At 41.5% G+C, this 22,603-nt stretch overlaps 1 protein-coding gene across 2 annotated transcripts; it reads right to left on the minus strand.

Annotated features, from left to right (window-relative positions):
- On the minus strand, positions 1 to 21,731 carry homer1b (homer scaffold protein 1b). Of its 2 annotated transcripts, XM_080039179.1 has the most exons (9): positions 21,626 to 21,731; positions 15,717 to 15,873; positions 14,074 to 14,205; positions 11,500 to 11,592; positions 8,541 to 8,689; positions 3,471 to 3,627; positions 3,144 to 3,254; positions 2,946 to 3,026; positions 1 to 371 (listed from the first exon to the last, which is right to left on the minus strand). In XM_080039179.1, the coding sequence occupies exons 1-9, from the start codon at positions 21,643 to 21,645 to the stop codon at positions 180 to 182; spliced, it is 1,092 nt and encodes a 363-aa protein (XP_079895305.1). In that variant the 5' UTR covers positions 21,646 to 21,731; the 3' UTR covers positions 1 to 179. The 2 variants fall into 2 exon arrangements, with proteins under 2 accessions (XP_079895305.1, XP_079895304.1); XM_080039178.1 differs by lacking the exon at positions 21,626 to 21,731 and having other exon boundaries at positions 15,717 to 16,134.
- Between the last annotated feature and the right edge of the window lie 872 nt (positions 21,732 to 22,603).

Below are 22,603 nucleotides of genomic sequence, written 5' to 3' on the forward strand. Positions count from 1 at the left end.
GGTACAAATGTGGAGTTAGCTGCCCTTTTGGAGCAAAATCAGAATCGGGACAGTGTGGTGTTGTAGTTTTAAATGTGTGGGGGGTTGGAGGGGGGGGGGGGGTTTAGAATTGGTGCGGGTGTCAGGATTTAAATGAACATATGGCTCTGTCCGTGAAGATAAGGGGGGAGCTCCATCTCTTAGCTGGCCTCCTCTATGAGCCGAGCCAAGGTGTCTCTGAGCTCCGTCAGCTCAAAGATCTTGCCGTCTAACATCTCCAGCAGTGTCCGCAGACTCTTCCTGAAACTCTCCTGCTCCTCCTGGTTCTCCTCCAGCCGCTGCTCTGCCCCCGACAGCTGCTCCTCCAGCACCCGACCGCGCAGCTCTGTCTCCTGCACAAAGAGAGGCAGCATCGTGGGGTCAGGTGTGAGTCATTATGGGAGTTCAATACAGTGGTGTAAAGTACTTTGTTACTGTACCTACTGTATGTAGATTTCTGGAGAATCTATACTGTTACTTGATTTATCATATCTATTGCAACTTTTACTTTCATTTCACTACATTATTAAGAACAAATACATACTTTTACTCCACTGCATCTACATAGGACACTGCAAGTACAGAGTCAATTTGAATAATTAATGTCTCACGATATTCCATCTGGACTGAATGTATTCACGCGCAAACGGGGGAGAAATATCAATAATAATTCAATTGAAATAAAATATTTTGAAATTGAAGGGAAAAAAAACTATTTCTGGGTTTTTGGTTTCTTTGTACTTACTCTAGCCTGGAAATCCAGACCTGCCGCTGGCAAATACAATTTGCTCAGTGTGTTGGTCTGGGCACGATCCATTGAAGCTCATTAAAGGAATACTTCACCCATACGGAACCAGCGTTCTATCATTATAAAATAACTATTATAATATAATGAATGAGGTTTTTCTTCCCTTAGTCTTCCCTTGGCCCAGCTGTCATGTTAATCCTAACCCTTACTGTGTAAGTAAACTGTAGGGTTAGACAGTGAGACCATAAAACACTCTTTCTACCTTTTCTCAGGCTAAGATGATCCGATTTAATTTTTTTTTATACTAAATAGGATCTCCGAGTTCAATACACCTTCATATTCCAACCGGTGAAGTAGGCCTTTAACTATGTCAGAAAATTCGGAGTTGCCAATCAAATTGTTCTATCTAGAATAGCCGGATGAGGACAGTGCTGTGCATGCGCCGTCGAAGCCGTGATGATAAACGACAAAGGTGGATGCGGTTACGTTGTTTTAGTTTGAAACGGCTTTGGCCTTGACACTTAACGATTTTGAAGACGGCATTCAAATCTTTCATTAGCAAGAAACAAGAATGTTCTGTTTTGCCGACCGACCACGGCAAAAGTTTAATTTACCAGTTAACCCCGCTGTTCGCTAAACAAATGGGGCTTGATACGTCACCTTGTTTGTTGTTCTGATTGGTCTTAGTGCTATCCAATTGCATTTGAAATGTACGTGTAGGTGCCACCCCTTTAGTTGGGAAGGTCTATTGATAGTGGCCAGACCCTATATCGTAAGAAGTGAGTCTGGCTACTTTTACTCCTGATAGGCTACTTACAGTAGCCTATCAGGAGTAAAAGTTTTCAGTTTTCGATCGCTAAACCACAGTGGGCACAACTGTAGCTCAATGTGCAAAACTCTAACTACAGTCTGCACTACCAACAGTCACCTGCAAAATAGGCTCAGTGCAGCAAACACTGTCAGTCAGAATATGCTCTGAGTACAAACACTAGCATCAAACCCTAATACACAAATTACAAACTTTTAATCTTTACAGTTTGAATAATTTTAGTTATTTCAAACAAATTACATAATATTTTCTTTGATGAAAGGGTTACATTCTTTCACATGAAAATGTTTATTTTATAACATACCAGTTTTTTTTAGGAAAACAAAAATACATTAAAATCTAAAGTTTGCTTCAATAAATACACATTTTGTATATTTTGTATTGAAAACATTTCCAAATGTAATATTTATCTGTGTAAATATTCTATAATTGTAATACAGAAATCTATCCTGTAATGTTGTCATTTACTGTAAGGAAAGGCAACTCTAAGCTGTTTGTTTGCTGGAAACTCCGTATTACAGATGCAACTTTAGATTTTTGCCGATTGGGTTGCACTCTCAACCCTGCCTCTCTCAATGAGAGACCATGATTCACAACAGGGTCTATCAGTGCAGCCCTTACTGTATTTCATCAGACATTACAGCTCTTCCTCCACACATCCACACTCTCACTGCCACTCTTCTCCCTCCAACAACCTGTCTTCATTGGTCCATTTACAAAAAAATATATATTTTTGAGCTTTCCCTTTATACTGTATATGTTCACTAACAAGTCTAAAACAAGACATCTTAGTGTTTCAGTTGAAATTGCAATCTGCAGTGTTTGAAATGCACTCATTCTGTTTTGAATGTGTGGTTTACAGTTGTGGCAGTAGTGTGTTAGTGTTTGGAAAAAAAGGGCTGGAAATCCACAGTGTTGTGCAGGCTGTGGTTAAGCCATGAGATAGGTGTGTAGAGTTTTGAAAATTGTGTTTAATCAATGAAAAACGAGCTAGGGTTTGGTCCGAATTAACCGCTGCTGTGCATAGTGTAGTTAGAGTTGTGCACTTGTCGTTACAGTTGTGCCCACTGTGGTTTAGCAATCGAAAAAAACTGTAAGTAGGCTACATTTTAATACCCAACATGTACTTTTGATACTCAAGTAGATTTAATCTAAACTACTTTAAGACTTTTCCTCAAGTGATTTTCCTTTGGGTGACTTGAACTTTTTCCGGTAGGATTTCTTTACTTTTACTCATGTATGGCATATAAGTACTTTATACTCCACTGGTTAAATAACAACAGAGGACCTACTGATGCTTTGGAGAGCAGCTATGCACTGCAGCTTAATCCCTCTTTTACTATCACTCACCTCAAGTTTCTGGGTAAGGGTGTATTTCTGCTCCATCAGGTCATTCATGTTTTCCAATTCGTCTTTCAACTTTTCCATTTCCTGGAGGCCATACAAAGAAATGATTCAAAAGGGCTGTTCAGCATCAACGCAAGGTGTTGTTGCACGAGTCACTACATTTCAAGCAAGGCACCTTCTAAACCTATTCCTCACACATACCTCTTCTTTATCCCGTAGTGTATTCTCCAGTTCCTCTATGGTTTGGTTGAGCTCAGTCTTCTGTTGTTTTATCACCGGGGTTTGGGTACTCTGACACTCTAGCTCTGTCACCTAAACAGGACAATATGTAGATTAAAATGGAGATACACCAAGAAGAGACATTAGCACAACTGAATCCTGATAACAACATATTTCTTTTTCATTCCCCCCCCCTCTGTTTTTTCTTTCCATCCTCGCAGCTTGATTTCGCACCATCCTTTCCAAAGGTTGCACCTTTTTTATTTGAATGAATTAATAACAGATCAAAACAAACTGTTTATCGCTCACCCGTTTGTGTAGTCTCTCAGCCTCCTCCTGGTAGGCAGCCAGTTGTTGTTTCCACTGTTTGACGTTGCCTGTGGACTCCAGCAGAGCTGCCGTAAGCTTGGCATTGTTCCCCTTTAGCGCCTCCAGCTCGGCCTCCCAGTGTTTTGTCATGGCCGGGCTGCAGAACACAGGGACATGCATGCCGTCAGATTACCACAACACTCACATTTATAAACTGATAAAGTGCTCATGTTTTTCCAAGCTATGGCGGTAAACTGCCTGTATCTGAAAACTTGTGATTGATGTCTGAAATGGTTCTTTAAAAACAATTTTTTTTTTGCATTTTAGTCTGTCAGTCTGTCTGTTCCTTATGTCTTCTTGTGCATATTTGAAACTGAGGGCCTCATGACCCCTTTGGGCTGCTTGGCCTGTGTTAATTATGGTGCAGTAATCCATGCATCCGTTCATGCATGCATTTACAAATATATCCATCAATTTTTTTTTTTTGCTCTAATCTGACAAAGGGCTGCAGCGGGTATTCAAGTTGTAGGTCGGTCGAATTCCTGGCCAGTAGCTGTGAAAGCAGTTGTCTGACACACAAATTGTAATCTGAGATCATTTCCTCAGACTGGCTGGAGCCTAATCTGGTCCAGCTACTCATGGATGATAGCTGAGATGAGAGATAAGGGGAGATTGATTGAATGTGATTGAATTTCACTATGGAGAGGCATGGATGGGAAAAAAAATACTTGCATATGGGCTGGGGAGTCGCTACATAGCTCAGGGTTCAGTTCAGCAGATATAGGTGTAGAATCAACTTTCTGTAGAGATATTACTTCCGCTATGCATCTCTCCCATTAGATATGAGCACTGCAGGCATTCATCTCAGATTTACACAATGCCCACTCCCTGTCTCTGACATAATGCCTGACTTTGGAGGGAGAGTGTATAAGAGACCTAAACGTTATCAAGACCCATAACAATGGTGTTTTCAGTTGTCAGCCCCCTCACTGACACACATACACATACACACATACACACACACACACACACACACACACACACACACACACACACACACACACACACACACACACACACACACACACACACACACACACACCCACACACACACACACACACACACACACACACACACACACACACACACACACACACACACACACACACACACACACATATATGGTCACACACTGACTGCAGCAGTTCTCCACTATTCCATAACACCCACTAAAAAGAGAGAAAGCACAGATATAATTCACTCAGGACTCCCACGGCGCCTTCAGTTCTTACACAACAGCCACCCCCTCTGTGAGTGCAAGTGTGTCCGTGTGTGTGACGCATGGGAGGAGACGACACTTCATCCTACACATTCACATATTACCCGACACACAACTACTCACACACACACAGACACACACAGAGCGATGCTGTCACCAAGGCACGCAGGCAGCCCTGCTAATGTATAAACCTCATGCACCAGCTTGGAGAGCAGGAGAGCAGGCAGGACGTCAAGATGTGAAGATGGAGACAAACAGGGAAAACCGGGGAGAGCGATGGAGGGAGAATTAGAGGAGAGAAAAGAGTGCAAGACATTTTGACACTGGTCTTCGTCTTCATTAAATGAGTCTGGCTGAAAGGTTTCAGGAGGGCACCTGAGCACAATTCTGGCTGAGGACATCTGAGCTGAGCTGAAGGTGTGTGACACACATGGAGGGTGAGTTAGCTTCTGCTGACGGAACTGCAGATTGCAAAGATGATTCGATTACACTGTATGAATGTCTTATCTTGAGTATTTGACTTTCTTTTGACTTTTTTTAGTTGGTGATAAATTGTTTTATTTTGTCATAATTCCACTTCCAGTTATGCAAGGGCCAATTGTGTGAAGAAGCAATTATTATTTGTTTGTATCTGATAGGCAATGTACTGCACTGTTTTGAATAAATGTAATAAAAAAACAATAAATTGAATATTAATAAAAATATATATTTTTTAAAGAACAAAATCACAGACTCTTGTACAGGAGATTACAATAATTTTGCAGGATTAACTATATCTGTTTTTACTGTGAAATGTATTCGGCTTAACTAAAACTAAAACTGAATATGTCATGATCAAAGACATTTTGTGAGATGAAAAAATACTTCATTACATTTTATTTTGGTTTTGTTGGTTTTCATTTTTTGTTTTCAAGATAGTGTTTTGAATGTTTCACCAGTACACAATGCCAGTGCCAATACACCAGCACTCTTGAATAAAACTTCAACCCTCTGTTTTGTGTTTTACTACTTCACAATTTATAGTATAATTATCTTCCAAAACTCAATAAAGCTACCAAACACAGCTACACAGAGTTTTAAACTTGACCTAACATGGAAGGTTTTCTACAGCCCTCGTGGGTTTCTGCCGTGTCCCGGACACTGTGCGTTATCGGGTAGGTCCTCACAGAGCCCTTCAAGAAGCAGGGAGCCAGAGCAGTTGCCATGGCAGCACTGGAGGAACGGAGGCGCTCGTGGTGGCACCCTGACGTATGACATGCTCACCTTCTCCGCTCACACAAGCCAACCAAAAACCCACATACAGACGCCTATATCCTCCAACACCAGATGACCATTCACAGTCCCAACAAAACCTTGTCCAACATTCAGAAAACCATTCAGATTGGCTCCACTGCAGAGCCGCCAAGCAAGCCTACATCCTGCAATATATATGTACAGTATTATATATAAATAAAACTCAAAGCCCTGCACACAGTTGTATCTCATCCTCCTCTCTCTTCCTCTGCCCTGCGCACCCACACATACCTTCCCACACAGCCTCACTTAGCAGCAGTGTGGAGTATATGTTATGGAGATAATTCCTCATCGGATTCCAGTCACATGGCATGAGGCAAACCGACAGCATATAGGGTTCAAAGTGACAGCAAACACTTGTGTGTGTAGGTGTGTTTCTATAGGTGGGTCTGTACCCTCATGAGGTTAAATAAAACAGTCAAAATACACTAAAACATTTTTTATTTTTTATTTTGGCTATTGAATAAACTGCAAGCTTACAGACCATTACACAAATTGACAGAAAATACATTTTAACTGCAGTTTGCGGCACATAAAAATATGATGTAGAAGCTTGTAGACATAGAATATATGGGCGGTCCAAGCATCTAGCCTCTCTGCATAAACCTCTGGGAAAATGTGAGACTGAGGTTTGCTTGTTATGTCCATGCCTGCCATCGCCAATGCAGGGAGTCGACCCTGACTCCCACGCATGCAGCATTAATAGACACATCAGCAGCAGGGCTGCAGCAGGCAGTGGGTGTCCTCTCCACATCCCGCTCTCACTGCACACTCAGATCTATGTAGCCTTACAGAGTTCATGGTGTAGCGGTAGGAATTTCTAAGCCTATGCCTTTGAGCTTCACAGCTTTCACACACTCCAAAGAAAATACCTCTGTCTCTAAAGATCTCTACAGTGACCTCAGTATAAAGAAAATAAGCTCCTCTCAGACACCCATAGTTTAGCAAAAAAAGAATGATAATACATTAAGCCATTGATTGATATATTTAATTAATAAGAGTCGCAGCCAGAGAAATACTGAAATGAGTAGCACAAGATTACAGAGATTTTACAAATAAAAAGACCAGTGTACAGTCAACAACAGGTGACAGTAGATAATAGGAACATTTTACCTCCTGAGAAAAAAACGCTTCACTCACTCAAGTGATTGACCATGCCCTTCTGTTCAGTTTATTTATTACACTGAGCATGTGTGCAGTTGGTGGATGTTTAGGTATCAGTGACTCATGCACAGACTTTATACAATGCACCTCTCTCTCTCTCTCTCTCTCTCTCTCTCTCTCTCTCTCTCTCTCTCTCTCTCTCTCTCTCTCTGTCGTTCTCTATCTTCCCAGAGTCTGTCACACACACACCCACCCACCCACCCACCCACCCACACACACACACACACACACACACACACACACACACACACACACACACACTCACACATACACACACGCACTATGTGTGTCTTGCTCTTTTTCTGCCTCCCACAGTATGTTATATAAGTCTTACATAAACGCTTCATCAACACCCTTTATCGTTGATGAGCCTCAACGCCACACCTCTTCAGATAGCCTTTGTACAAATCAAAAATATTTTCTTTTTCTTCTTTTTGACCTCTTTATCTTATACAATCTACCATATAGGAGCCAGTACTGACAATATGAATTTCAATTTCAATATTCAGTCTGCTAACAGGACAAAAAGACAGCAGGAATGTATTCAACAGTAGTGGGGCATGCATAGAGGTGACACCGTCACACATTCCAACAACATACAAGTCAAAAGACTTAAATTAGCATTCACAGTAAAAATATATTATTGCACTGCAGTAGGCAAACATGAAATTATTACAAATATATGTGAGTTTCCTTACCAAGCAATGTTCATATTTGACAATTTTAATAACTTGCATCCTCATTCCTTAGAGACACTTAGTAAAGCAAAATAATTTGCAGGTAAATGTAAAGTGACAGTGTGTGAGTGAACGTCACTGATATAACTCATGGCACCTGACTTGAATGATGGCGTGTTACAATATTCATTAGCAGCTCTGTTAGTAAACTGGCAGTGCATGATGTTTTTGTGAAGAAGCACCTCAATGTTGCTGGTCACGACTGTTATTATTGTGATTTTTTGTGCCTGAACATGTTTTTTTTTCAGTAGTTACGATGTGGTGGAAGTCACGACTTGTTAAGACGTCCCTATCAGAAAGAGAAGACCCGACAAGTCTTAAACTGCTCCCTAGAGAAGAGAAACACGGTGAATAGAGAGGGTTAACTAAACCATTCTGACATGCAACATGCATAGGTGCACGCAGATGTAAAAAAAATAAGACATAGAAGACGAGAGGTTTATACTTCTGTGCCTCGGACAAACCGATACAAAAATTTATCTATTTTAGTATTGTTTGTGTCATCTTTGTGGAATATGACGGTGACCATGGAGTGTCTCTATGGTGAGACTGTAACATCTGTGCTGCTGTAGCAAAGAAGACAAGGTGGGATTTACCTGTGTGCGAAGGCCAGTGCGTTCTGTGCCGGCCCTGGAAGGTGGTCTGAATTGGGAGTGGTGTCACAGATGTCGTCCGTGCCGTTGATGCTTTCCATGGGCGGAGTCACTGGGGTCAGAGGTGCTGAGAGCTCACCTCCTGGAGACTCCTGCATGTCAAACAAAGTAGTTCAGTTGTTAGTATGACACCAAATAATTGATCAGACCTTATTTAAATGTGCTCCGAGGAACTTTCAGCTTTTGTTCATTCTTGCAACCCCTTTGGACAAAAGCGGTAGTGTTTTGTCATTTATGATGTAATTTATGATCATCAGAGGAAAAATTAGACCGTTTTAGAATTTTTTTAAAGTTCCTCGTAGCACCTTTAAACATTTTAATCTTGTTTTTTTCATACTGTTTGTTGGGAAGGTGGATCATTTTTAGCATAAGCAAAGACTGAACTGATTGGCTGAAATGACAAAGAAAAAGAGAGTACCACTAGGGCTGCACTAATTTAAGCACCAATGACTACAAGGTGACATCATTAAATATCTTCTTTTTTTGTTGTCGGATCAACAGTCCAAAAGTAAAAGATAATTCATTTACGAGGATTTTTAAAAACTACAAATCGGCATATTTTGGAAGCAGGTACTAATGAAAATGTTGCATATATTTCTTGATAAATTACTTTAACAATGAAATAATTGTTTTTGATTGATGATTGAGATGATGACATATATGATAGAGGTGAATTTGTATGATTTTAGGGGTGGTGGAGGTACTGTCTCTGGCGCTCCTAAAGCTAAGTGAGCAGCTCCACATGCCTATAGGCCAATAAATAGCTAACTATAGCACTGGGAAATTGCAGAATTACAGATGAATGCTTATCTTTATATCCCATACAAGCAAATAATAATACAAGACAAATCATTAAGCAGGCTGCATGAACAACATAACACAAAGCTATTAAGACTCAGGGCTTGGGCACAATACAGTAGCACAATGACACTGCCTGTACATTTCTACTGGACAAGAAGGAAGTGAGAGATAAGAGGAAGATTATGGCTGCTGTTATATTTTGCGCTCCACATTCATTAGTATACCATTTAATATCTGTTCACTGCACTTCCACTGGGCTCTGGCCTATTGGGACTAGCTTATAGGATTTAACTCTTTGTTTTCTGCTCTTGTTTTAGTGGAACAATTCCTCCCTCATGTTTTGCACCTTATTTAGAGGAGAGAAAGGAAAAAATCTAGAGGTCAGAAAGAAAGAAAATCAGGCATGTGAGTGAAACACTGACAATCAGTATAAAACAGAGCAGACAGCTTTAGTAGACCACTGCAGGCTTGTAACTGGAAGGCTTTAGCTGTTTACCGTTTGCAGTAATCCCTCCACTTTCACCACAATAGTGTGGTGGTGGCCAGTGCACATGCAGCCTTTAACCCCTGATGAGAGCAAAGCTGTCCACTTGGCTTCATTAAAAAAACTCCTCCCATGGGAAACGCAAGCTACTGTAGCATTTTAGAGCATGTGGATCGCAGCATTAATAGTCCAGGTAATAGAGCGCAGTACAGCAGGGGGCTGCTCCCCTAATGAACAGACAAGGAGCCTGTTAGCAGCCTTTAGATTAAAGAACAGATTCTCCTCTGAAACTAGCATATTTTTCCTCATATGCAGTAAAACAGTTATTACATATATCAAACAAACAAATACCTAACATACAGGCTAATTAATTTAACCAATGAATGGTGAGGCCACAGACAGCTTTTTTTGTTGTACTTTTTTCTTTTTATAGGGCGGATACAAACAGGGAAACTGTAACATATTGTGAATATTTATGTAATTTGAAATCCCAGTGTCAGGACATCCGATAGGGATATGCACCAGTGAAAAGTAGCTTTACCGGATAAAAAGTACATTACATACATAGTGTAATTCAACACATAAGCACTACTTTGAGGGAACTTCGTACTTTAGTATTTGCTTTTATGCTAATTCATACATTTCATTGTACTTCTTATTCTACTTAATTTATTTTATACAAATGTTAAACATATTTAGCTTACATATGTATATAAAACATGATTCACTTATCAAATCAAACATTTTTAAGATTATTTTTGGGGTTTTTCAATTATTAGACAGATTTAGAGAGACAGAGCTGAAATGGGGCAAAGATAGGGTGAGGACATGCAGAAAACCGACCACGGGTAGGATTCGAACCGGGTCCGCTGCGATGAGGACATAACCTCTAGGGGACGCTCTAACCACTACACCACAAGCGCCCCAAATCAATACATTTTTAATTTACAAAAAAGTCTGGTTGTGATTTATTCACCTTTTAGATGTATATAGTTTGTTAGCAGTCCCACCAGAGAGACGGCTACACTCTACAACTCTGCAACTTGTCAGACAACTTCATGTAAAAATGGTCAAAGGAGTAAAATTATATTTTATTTCACAAAAAGAAGCTAAGAATGAAGAGAGTCCCACACATGGAGCTAAAGTTGTGTACAATAACTAAGTTTTTTCTTCTTCCCTACCTCATTACTTATATAATGACAACCTCATATTTATCTAGTGACCCTTTTGATGGGCCAAAGCCCCAGGTTGGGAACTTATAGACTTAAAAACATCACTTTATATAGCTGTTAAAACTAGTTCCAACTCAACCAGCTAAAACAGCAAAAGGTTGTTGACACATTGATGCATCAGTATTATACTATTTTTAACTTGCAATGCAGAATATATGTACTCTGTTGTTTTAATCTTTTACTTAAGTAAAGTATCCACATTTTCCTTCCACTGTAGTCAATATCTTCCTACTTAAATAAAAAATGTTGTGTCTTTTTCTAATAAATTCTTTCTTATTAACTGAATTTGCCTTTAATTCGCAACCATGCTGATACGTATATAATCAAATATAAATGACACCAAAGGGAAAAATCAGGGGGTTGGGATAGTCTGTACTGAACATACCTGAGAAGGAGACGTGGCCAGCTCCATCTTTTCTTGACTCTTCTCTTTAGCAAGCCGTGCTGCTTCTTTGTATTCTGCAAACTTCTCTGCAAACTGGACAGAGAGGACAGCCGTCAGTGTCAACTGTAATTCATACAATGGTATACGGTTTACTGTAAGCTGTTCTGCAAAAGCCATATGTGTATGGACGCACACACACACACACACACACACACACACACACACACACACACACACACACAGATCAGTGTATAATAGGTCAGCCGTGGAGAATAGGGAGAAGCTGCTGCCAAAATTTAACCACAGTTGAACATAAAAAAAAAAGTTTACCCATAATGCCTCAGCAGAAACATGAGCTACTTAACTAGGTCACTGTAGTAACCTGTCTATCTCAGGCATAATGATACACATACACATATGCACACACACGCAAGCACACACGCACACACGCACACACACACACACACACACACACACACACACACACACACACACACACACACACACACACACACACACACAAACAAAGCTAAGCAGACTATGTGATTATGATTTTCGTGTTGAGTTTTAACCTTTAATCAGAAGTTGTCCGTGTCTCATGCTGATCTCTGGGGTTATTTTAGTCAAGACCAAAGATACATGCAGCAAGCCTGAAGCAGTAAGGTGAGCTCAGCTGAGAGGGCTTTGGGCAAATATAAACAGCCTGGCACATACACACAGGCACATGTGCCCAATGTCCCTTTAGGGTGTGTGGACCACACCGACTCAAGTCCCACAGTGTTTTAGAGGGTAATTTAGAATATTCAGTACTGCATAGGGCTGAGGGCTGAGGAAATCAAATTGACAACTCAGCTGGAGCCAGTCTAGTGTCTGCCATTAGTGGAGCTGCAACAAATAACTCAATATCATTTCACTTCAGTGCAATATAATAGTTCTAGTACAGTGATCTAAATGCAGTTCTTCTCAGTGGAAGTGCTTGAGGAGTGCACTGCAGTTATTTAAGAAGTGAATGTGATTATTTCAACTTTAAACCACATTAAATAGTTCTAAATGGTTGACAGGTGTCTGTTAAGTAAGGGATAATGTACAGCAAACGGGTCAACAGGCCTTCAAGGTGAACAAGAGTCAGTCTTTATTTCTCAAGTGACCGGTTCGTTATACATTTATCCCACTTATTACATGGCTACTAACTAAACTAACCAATTAAGTAATTGAAGCAAAATGGTGTTTTAATTTCTGTTTAATAGAGTTGCTATTGAGTAAGTTCAGACCGTGTAACGGCCTATTTTTGGACCGTAGGCAATATTATTGTTTATAAATCAATAAAACCGAACTTGAAACTATATTTTTGCTTCAATTAATTGGTTAATTTAGTTAGTAGCCATGTAATTGCGTGGAGGGATCTTGTTCACCTTGAAGGTCTTTATTTCTCGAGTGACCCGTTCGCTATACATCCTATACTATCCCTTACATATTGATACAGTGTATATTGGTTAAACCAACGGACTCACTTCCTTCTTGTCCAGTAGAAGACTAATCGTTTTTAGTGATCATATTTTCTTCTCAAGGATTTGTAACAAGCTTGATAACGAATTAAACTTTAAAAACAGTTCCCTTTTATATGTTACTGTAACCTTTATTTATTTAAAATGTCTCATCAGGATTAAGATGAGTTTTGTGAGACCTGAGAACAATTGATCTTTGTGTAGCACAAGATCACAACAAGACATTATAGTCAAGAAATTAGACATATTTGCACGTGTCCACTAAGCAATGATCAATTTGTGTGTGTCCAGAACCATTATTTATTGCATGGGTACTCCAGCATAGTATTGCCTTTTTGTAAAGTCTGGGGCTGTGAAAAACTGATTTTGAAAGGGAACCGTCAAAATCAAAGCAGCAGAGGCGGAGATATCCTGATATCCTTATGTCTCACAATCCAAGCTAAAACTAACGCAATCCTGGTCAATTCATCAGGGTAAGTTGCTCAGCCACAGAAAATATCAGACTACTTTTTCACAGTTTTTTATGATGAAAAATGTAATTCACTCAAATGTAAAATTGGTGAGTGAGGGACATTAATTGGGAAAGAAGAGTTTAAGATATTGACAATAGATGTTGTGTGTGTGTGTGTGTGTGTGTGTGTGTGTGTGTGTGTGTGTGTGTGTGTGTGTGTGTGTGTGTGTGTGTGTGTATGGTGTGTGGGTGTGTTTGTGCTGTTCTGACACTGGGTATGCGGTGAGCCTCCCCAGTTCATGACAGAGCTGCAGAGGAGAGAAAGCACCACCTACTCAAACACACAAGTGAACACACACATATGCATAACGCTCATACACAAACAGACACACACACAAAGAAAAAATGCCTCATTAGGGCCAACTGCCAAACAGATTCTACACCTTTGGAGAAGCTAAAGCAACAAGAGTAAAAAGACATTTGAAATGCCATCATCTCTAAGGAATTTAGGAAGAAGAAGAAAAAAGAGAAGCCACCCTGTGATTGATGCTAGAAGGATTAGTAGATGTGTGTGTGCATGTGCATGTGCATGGCTGGCTGGCTGGATAGGATAGGTACCTTGGCTAGGTGATGCTCAGTGGAGAATCCCAGGCCGTAGACAGTGTTAGCTCGACTGTCCGCCCACTGGCCAAACTTCTGGGAGGTCTTTGTGAAAGTCATGTTGGGGCTGATGGTGCTGTTGATTATTGCCTGCAGGACAGAGATAACCCACTTAACACATAGTAAATGAACTTCATCCCTGCAGCGTGTTCAATATGTGAGGAGAGAGAGAGGTCAGATGAAGAGGCCAGGTATTAGTTCTTTGTCAGGCTAAATGAAGCGTATTTACACACCACACATCAGAAACTCAACTGAAAATATCAATGAATCATTTCATTGTATGTATGTGTCCTGAGCTAAAATGCAAATGTGCTCTGTCTGACACATTGCTTCCTTCGGCTGCCCAAATTGGGCAGCGTATTAATACCTACTATAGCCCATCAAAACAACTGCTGAAAATAGTCCCCAACAAATGCATTATTTACTTTTGTTTGAGTGAAATTTAAAATTGCAGTGCCCAGCTTGAAAAGACAAGACTGTTTTCCAAAGATTTACGTGTTATAGTAGAAGCTAATGGTGCTATGCTTGTGCTTAGTGCAAGAGGCAGAATTGTTGAAGTTGGAAGCATTGAGAGACTAAACACAGTGTTAGTGTTTTGTATTTTTCTTCATGAGATTTGTTAAAAATACACAGAGCATGTCCACCGTAATTCTTTCATTTGCAAGAGCCTAACTAATAGGCTACCTCTAAACCTTGTTTTATTCATCATCTTCAGGAAAGTACCTACATAATTAATGGAGAACCAATTGTAGGCTGATCAATTGGCAGTGTTGTGTAATGGTGGACATCCTGGTTGGCATCGATACATGATGATGAGTTCAGGAGGGTTCAGGAGTCAGGGAGTGTTATACAATAGTTGAATTCAGTAATGAAATATTTATTGAGTGCTGTAGGAAAATAGATGGTTGCTCATCTGACCTTCAGAAATAGTTCACTCACACTTGATGATGACATTCTACAGTAGTTGACCTTGCTTCACACTTTTCTGTCTTTCCCGCTCTAGCTGTTTCTCTTACTACACATTTCTTGTCACCCTGTCATCTGTTTATTTCATTCATTGTACTGCCCCCTGCCCACCTCTCCATAACTAGCGAGGAGTGTGTGACTGACTCCGTCCCTATACATATACTCCTCTGCCTTTTGTCATGCTGAGTTCTACCTCGATCACACCATGCCCAGCAGAAATATTCATTCTTGGATCTTTTACAAGAACATCCAAGAGACATAGGCTGAAGTACAGACAGACACACAAACACACCGACAAATACAGTAGTTGCATGCATAGACAGTGAAACTTGAGCTGTCATGACAGACGACAGGCTGCAACACTGTGCTTTTTTAAGATGTGTTTGCCCATTAGATTCCAGTGCAGAGTTTGTTAACACCATTAACACTAGGAAGATCAGAGCACTGCTTAAGACTCCTGGAAAGCTGTTTGACATCTTAATAAATAAATAAAAAATATGTTGGTTGGCATGAGATTAAAAAAAACACAATAGATGCAGTAGTTCAAGGTATAATGAAATCGGTGTTTTGTGTGCGACAAGAGTGTAAGGTGTGTGTAAGGTGTACAGTGACAACAATCCAAAGCAACTGCTCACCTTGGTGCCATCCAGGCTTATGATGCGGTAGACATTGCGCGTGCTGTCGTAGAAGTAGGAGACAGTGACGGCGTGCTTGCTCGTGGGCACCCAGTTCTTTTTTGTGTTGGGGTCGATCTGGAAGACGTGGGCCCGCGTGCTGTAGATGGGCTGCTCCCTAAAGGGGACGAAGAAGAAGTTATGAACCTCTTTGTGCCGCAACACCAACGTCTCGCCATACCCAGCGCCGCCACCCAAACTTCTGTTGCCAACGGGGGAGGCAGATCGCCCTGGCAACCGAATTACCACCTCGCCATCCTCCATAGTAACGCCACAGAAAGAGAAGGCTGTCTAAGGACTAATACGTACACTCATCGTTTTGCCTAGTACACAAGGATGGCAAGCTAACTGAACCTTCAAACTACGAGAGAGCTTCCATTTACACCTAAAGTCTAACTTCTTCTCATACTTGTAAACCATACACTCCATGCATACAGCTAGTCGACAGAAACTCTCTCTCCGTCTTTCTCTCTGTGTAAGGCAGCGCTCCGTCTCTCCTTGCTCTGATATGGGAATGCCCGCAGCACTGAGTGAGGGTCACACAGGGGAGCAAACGGGGGAAAGGAGAGTGTTTAAGGCTAAATATAGACCGTAGGCCATGCTTAACTACCAAAGACACACCCCACAGAGCTGCAGTTTCCACACAGACACACATAATGCATGTGCATATAAAAACATGCACACAATGTGGCAAAGACGTGATGGACTTAGAAAATAAATTATTTATTTGAGTGTTCAGTGTTGTGCCTGTGTGTAGCAAAAAACTGTTAATAATCAAAATGCCATTATGGGCTCGGTTTTGATGTGACTTAATTCCTTATTGACCTCCGTATGTCCAACCAGAGGTAGGATTCACCCCATATTACTGTTGGTGATTCTATGAGTAATCATTGGTTTTTGATCATCCATTCACCTGTCACTCATGCACCACTCTTTGTCCATTTATCCTTCACTCCTCGCTTTGCTCGTTTAAAGGCTTCATATATCCCAGCATTGTTGGGGCTTGGGTAATATCTACAGTCAGTACACACACACTCACACATACCCAAAGCGCAGGGTGCAGAGGGAGATACTTTGGGCTGGCAGTGCTGGCAGAGCAGGAGATAGAGAAGTGCTTACACTGCACTGAGGGGGTGATGGGGGACATCAAAGGCGTGCTGTATAAATTAATATTAAAATTCAGCAGCAGCACCCCTCCTGTGTGTGATTAGCCAAGACTGGGAAAGAAAGGAAAAACATGGAGGCACGGTGAGTGAGAGAAGGAAGTTGGACAGGATGAGAAAAAGAGAATGATGGGGAATGTGGAGAGTATAGGGAAGTCAGAGAGAGAGAGAGTGAATCTGGGATGATTAATGTCGCTCCTCAAAGCTGCTGGTGGAGTGCTGTGTGAGAATTATCATAATCATCGACGGCAGCGTAAGTGGCGGAACTGTGAGTCATTTCAACTCTCTCCCAGAACACATCACACAACCATGTCCTGCCTGTGTGATCTGTGCAATAGCCGCTTGGCAACCGGCATCTGTTTCTTCATTGCATAATTCGGAGCACGGAGCTGTGGCAAATGTTCTGCCTATTGTTGCCCGATTGTGTTGTTGTGTTTGTACTTGTGCTTTGACTTTTTTTTTTACATGAATGCCTGCGCAGAAAAGTTCTGTTCCAAAAAAAACACCCACTGGTCGTCAAAAAAAAATAAAAAATTCTCCTGCAACCTAACTTTACACTCTCTGCACAACACATTATGAAACTGGATTTAACCTAAATGCTACTTTCTTACAAAATATTAATAACAATCATATCTATATGCATTTGACTTCCTGGAAAGCAGGCATAAATCATAACACGAAAGATATCAGATCCATCGTGCATGCTCCCCAGCCTCACAGAGTTATCCATTATGGGATTGCATGGAGGTCAATTCAGAACACGTCGATATCCTCTTGCACTCTAGTGATGAACTCCAACAGTGGCGTGTTTGGTGCATGCTAGCTACGCACATTTAGCCAAACTTAGCAGGCAAAGTCTTCCGACGAACATAAGATTAAGTCCAGAGAAGGGTGTGTGAGTATGAAATCAAAAACTGCCCGTTCCATTATGAGAGAGGGAACATGGTGCGAGAAACCAGAAGAGAGAAAAGAGGAGAGGGGGATGCAAATAAGGAGAAGGTGTGGAGGAGGAAGGACAAACACAGAGGAGGTAGAGGAAGAGGAGGAGAAGAATGAGGTGCTTAACATTCAGTGTGTGCTGCGTGACACAAGGGCAGGTGGTGGAACGTGAATGTTAAAACAGAGAGAGAGAGGGAGAGGCGGGCAGAATGAGAGAGGGAGGGGGAGTGATGAAGTGAGAGAAGAAAGGAGGGATGAGGAGAACAACGTGGAGGAGGATGTGATGGATGGAGCTGAGGATAGGGAGAAGATGAAGCGAGTGGGAAGCTCTAAAATGCTACACAATGTGGTATAAAACATTTTTGTGAACTGTGCACTGCCAAAAATCTGTGCACTTCCAGAAATGCAATAAGAGTTTTGAAGGGAAAAGGCATGGTGGTAAAGTATCTAACAGCTTCATGAGTAGGTTGTGTGGCTGCAACACTTGTGCTGACTGTTCTGTGGTATGGGTGGATGGTTGAAATGGAAAGTGTTGTATTAGTTTTAATATAATACATAATAGTTTAGCATTTTTTTCTTTTATGTGGAACGATGGGTTCTGGAAAACTGAGTATTGAATTATCTCTGTTCTAATGGATGCTATTGCTAGTTCTTCTTTATTGATGACACTATGGCCTCCTTGTTAGAGCTCATAAGTCTGTGGAGAAAAACTAAAAATTTGACTGTCTTTTGGAGCATTTCACTTTCCCCATTAAATCTTTAAAAAGAAGATATGGTCGGGGCGCTCCGGTGGCATAGTGGATAGAGCGAGTACCATATTGGCTCCAGCCTTCATTGCAGTGGTCTCGGGTTCAAGTCCGACCCGTGGACTTTTACTGCATGTAATTTTCCCTCTCTCTCTCTCTCTCTCTCTCTCTCTCCCCCCATTTCAACTCTGTACTGCCAAATAAAGCTTGAAATGCCAAAAAATTATCTTAAGAAAAGAAGATAGAAGTTTTTGTGTCAATCTAGTTAAACAGTACAAGAGTTGAACAGTTTTACTTGGAACTATCTGCTACCAGAACATGAGTCCCCATGAAAACGATTGACAGTGATGTCAGAGGATTTTGTAGACCAAAATGTAAAATATAAAATGGTAAAAAATGTACAAAAGAAATTAAATAACTAAAACGTATTGCAGGGCTAGACCTAAGTGTATTCTTCAAGATTAATCGACCCTACACCACACACCTCAACTCCACACATGTTAACATAGGTATTGATCAGTGAACAACACCAGACCAACGCCTACAGGGCATTTCACATTAACAGACATGCAAACACACACACATCTGCCACTCCAGGACTCCAGGAGTGGCAACAGGTGCTGCTTATGGCACATCTTGTGCTTCAACGGTTCGATGTACAGATGTGAACTCTGTGACACCTAACAACCTGTAAACTTTGCACACACACACAAGACAAGTGAAAAGATCCAGACATTCAAAACACAAAAGGCTGCATTTTATTTTCTACATCAGTGTGTCCCCTTTAACTGTGCAGCTGCCCATCTTTCTGCAAACACTGACAGTAAAACAGACACATAATGAAGCGTTCAATCCCAGGAGATCTCACTTTCCATTGTCTATTCTATCTCCACTCCGCCTTTCTCTAGAAGATGTCCTTGTTTCCAGAGTTTCTCATTAATTCAACAGAGTAGAGCTTGAAGGCACAATCTTATTTAAGATAGAGAGATGTCATTAATGAGAGAGCTCCCCGTTGCTCTATCTACTGGGAAAGGCTTCGTGGTCTGAGATGTGTGTGTGTGTGTGTGTGTGTGTGTGTGTGTGTGTGTGTGTGTGTGTGTGTGTGTGTGTGTGTGTGTGTGTGTGTGTGTGTGTGTGTGTGTGTGTGCTATATAAACACACCCTTTGTTCAAAAACTGTGATCATTAGCACATTTCTGAATCATTCTGCTCTCTTTACAAAATTGCAGAGCTATTCTTGCTAAATAACTAATAATTGCATGTATCTCTCTTTTTAGTAATTTTGTATTTTGTATACTCTTCGAATTTCTTTTAGTTTGTTCTCTATTTTTAAGTGTTTTTGTTATGCATCATCAGACCACTTCGAATTCCTTGTATGTGTGAACGTACCTGGCAATTAACCTTTTTCTGATTTTCATTCTGATGTGCTTGTGAACACACACTCTCTTTCTCTCTCACACACAACCAATGACAAAGACAGGGAGAGAAACTGAGTCCATCTGTGCATTGATTGTATTTGCCCAAGGAAGTGAGAACGCACCATAGAGTGTTGATAGGCCTCTCCAGTTCTCATCCAACACTAATGTTCTCCTCTTTGCCATTACCATTAGAGCTGTAAGTAGCTACAAGGCCGGAAGTGAAATATGACTTCATCTGTCTGTGCCATTACTGCTAGACAGGCAGCCAGACAACAAATCTGCACCGACCTACAGTACGCTTTCATCTCATCTGCACTTGCACGTAAAACACACACTCTCTGTGTGCAGCATAGTTCCTAGTTAACACATATTTCCATTGTAGATCAATTGAGTCACTGAGTCAGTTGCATAACAGTAACTTAGTCACCAGTATGGCACAGCCCAGTGGAGAGCTGAGGCTGAGTGGGATACTGTTGAATGATGTGCTGCCCACAGGGTAGGAGGGCAGAGTGGGCGCTTGGGAAGCCTCCCTCCAGTGTACTGTAAATAGTTAATTCAGGAGTTTTGGCTGTTGCCTTGAAACCGCACCATGCCTGTGCCATATAGTTAACCTCCTGCTGTGCAATTAATCACAATGAACTGCAGGAGACAGCTGTTATTAAACGACAGGCTTGGTGGGGGAAATGGACCGCTGAGCTCAGGGTTAAGGGACATGCAAATGAGCAGTGCCATGCACAATAGGCGTGTATTTCACTGATAGGTGCTGTTGTTGAGGATATATGGTAGCGGTCACTGTGCTGCCATAGAGACGGGAAGCCACTTTCTGTCACTATGCCTTGTACAGCATTGTAGCCATACTGACATTCACCTGCATCTGACATTAGACTGTTCCCAACTAGAACAGGACCTGGAACAGAATGTACAGTACATCATAACACATATCTCTGCTCGAGAATATTTTAGAAGAAATGCTGTTGTTACACATACCTTCCTTCAGAATTACATAACTGTCTGTAATGTAGGTGGGGACAGAGTGACAGAGAATCTAGAAAAAATTAGCTCTCTCATTATTCTAATTCAATAAAAGGGAATTTAAGCTTTGCCTTCTATTGGTGAAAACACCCCAAAACCCATACAGGAAGTCCCACTTTGGGAATCACTATTAACCCACTATCTTCATCCGGAAAGTTTGATGATGGGGCAACTTCTGCACCAGCATTTGTGTGTCAGCATGTTGGGCCTGAAGTGTTTTTTCTATTGAACCAAATACAGCATATTGGAGGGGAGGGGGGGGGGGGGGGGCAAGTTGCTACATTATTTGACTCAAAATGTGTTGTTAAGAGTGCAGCACATATAGGCCAGAAGATCACCACTCACTCGCATTATCCAGACAGTTTACCTGAACCGTGCACCATTGGATTTTTTATTACACACCATGTAAGCCTAGAGATATTTTAACAAATGCATCTGGAGGATCATAATTGTGTTATGCTGTGGTTTCCATGACAGGGAAGTTTATAGCCTGTGAGGCAGCCGCAGCTGATATGAATACAGAAAGGAGGGAAAGGGGACTCAGTCAGCCTACGGGATAATAATCACACTTACCCCATTGTTGTGGACGACATGGATGCGAAACTTGATCTACAGATCCTTTACACCGGCAATAAAAACGAATATCTCGGATTGGTTCCTGCGTATGAAGGTCTCCTCTCTACACGACAGCCCTCAATGTATCACCGTCGGTGCGTCTGCAGGAATTTGATGAGAACTGCTCCATTCCCCTCCGCTGTCACCGCATGAAATCACATATACATGTCTGTCTGCACATGGCACGGAAATGAGATCTTCTCCTCCTCCTTTGACGATGAGGGCTTGGTGATGGAGCAGCGGTGGCAGCGCTGTGGGGGATCCAGCGCAGAGTCCAATGGAGATCCGATAGGCGCCCTGCTGTTGTCGTGTAAATTACAGGTCCTCGCTGGAAGGGTGGAGAAGCCCTGCTGCCTGAACTCGGAAAGACAACCCTCATTTAGCCACTAGATAACGCACAGCATCTCACTGTCCACCCGCGCCTTTCTCTCTCTCTCTCTCTCTCTCTCGCTCTCGCTCTCTCTCCCTCTCTCTCTCTCTCTCTCTCTCTCTCTCTCTCTCTCTCTCTCTCTCTCTCTCTCTCTCTCTCTCTCTCTCTCTCTCTCTCTCTCTCTCTCTCTCTTTCTTTCTTTCATTACCATATGCTCACATGCTACACCCCTATTCCCTCGCCCAGACTAAAGCTATTTCACAGTAGCTATTACCTGTGTATTTTCTATTATAAAATAAAGACGATTTCTGATGCCTCTTTAGGATTAACCCTACAGCACCTCGTGTGCTTCTGCATCATCAATTTGTGTCTTTTTATTTTTATTTTTTTTACTGATTCACATGACACATTCCTGTTCTCCTAATCAAAGCGGGTGGTTTGCATAGATGAAAACGTCCTTGCAGTCTAGCTGTAGCCTATGTGCTTTATAGGTCTAAGCCAATCCACGGACCCCTATGTGTACCCCGCCTCCCGAACCGCTCCACATATGGCTGATGCATCCGCTA

Source organism: Ammodytes marinus, assembly GCF_949987685.1.
Source record: "Ammodytes marinus genome assembly, chromosome: 2".
In the NCBI taxonomy this organism is placed as follows: domain Eukaryota; kingdom Metazoa; phylum Chordata; class Actinopteri; order Uranoscopiformes; family Ammodytidae; genus Ammodytes; species Ammodytes marinus.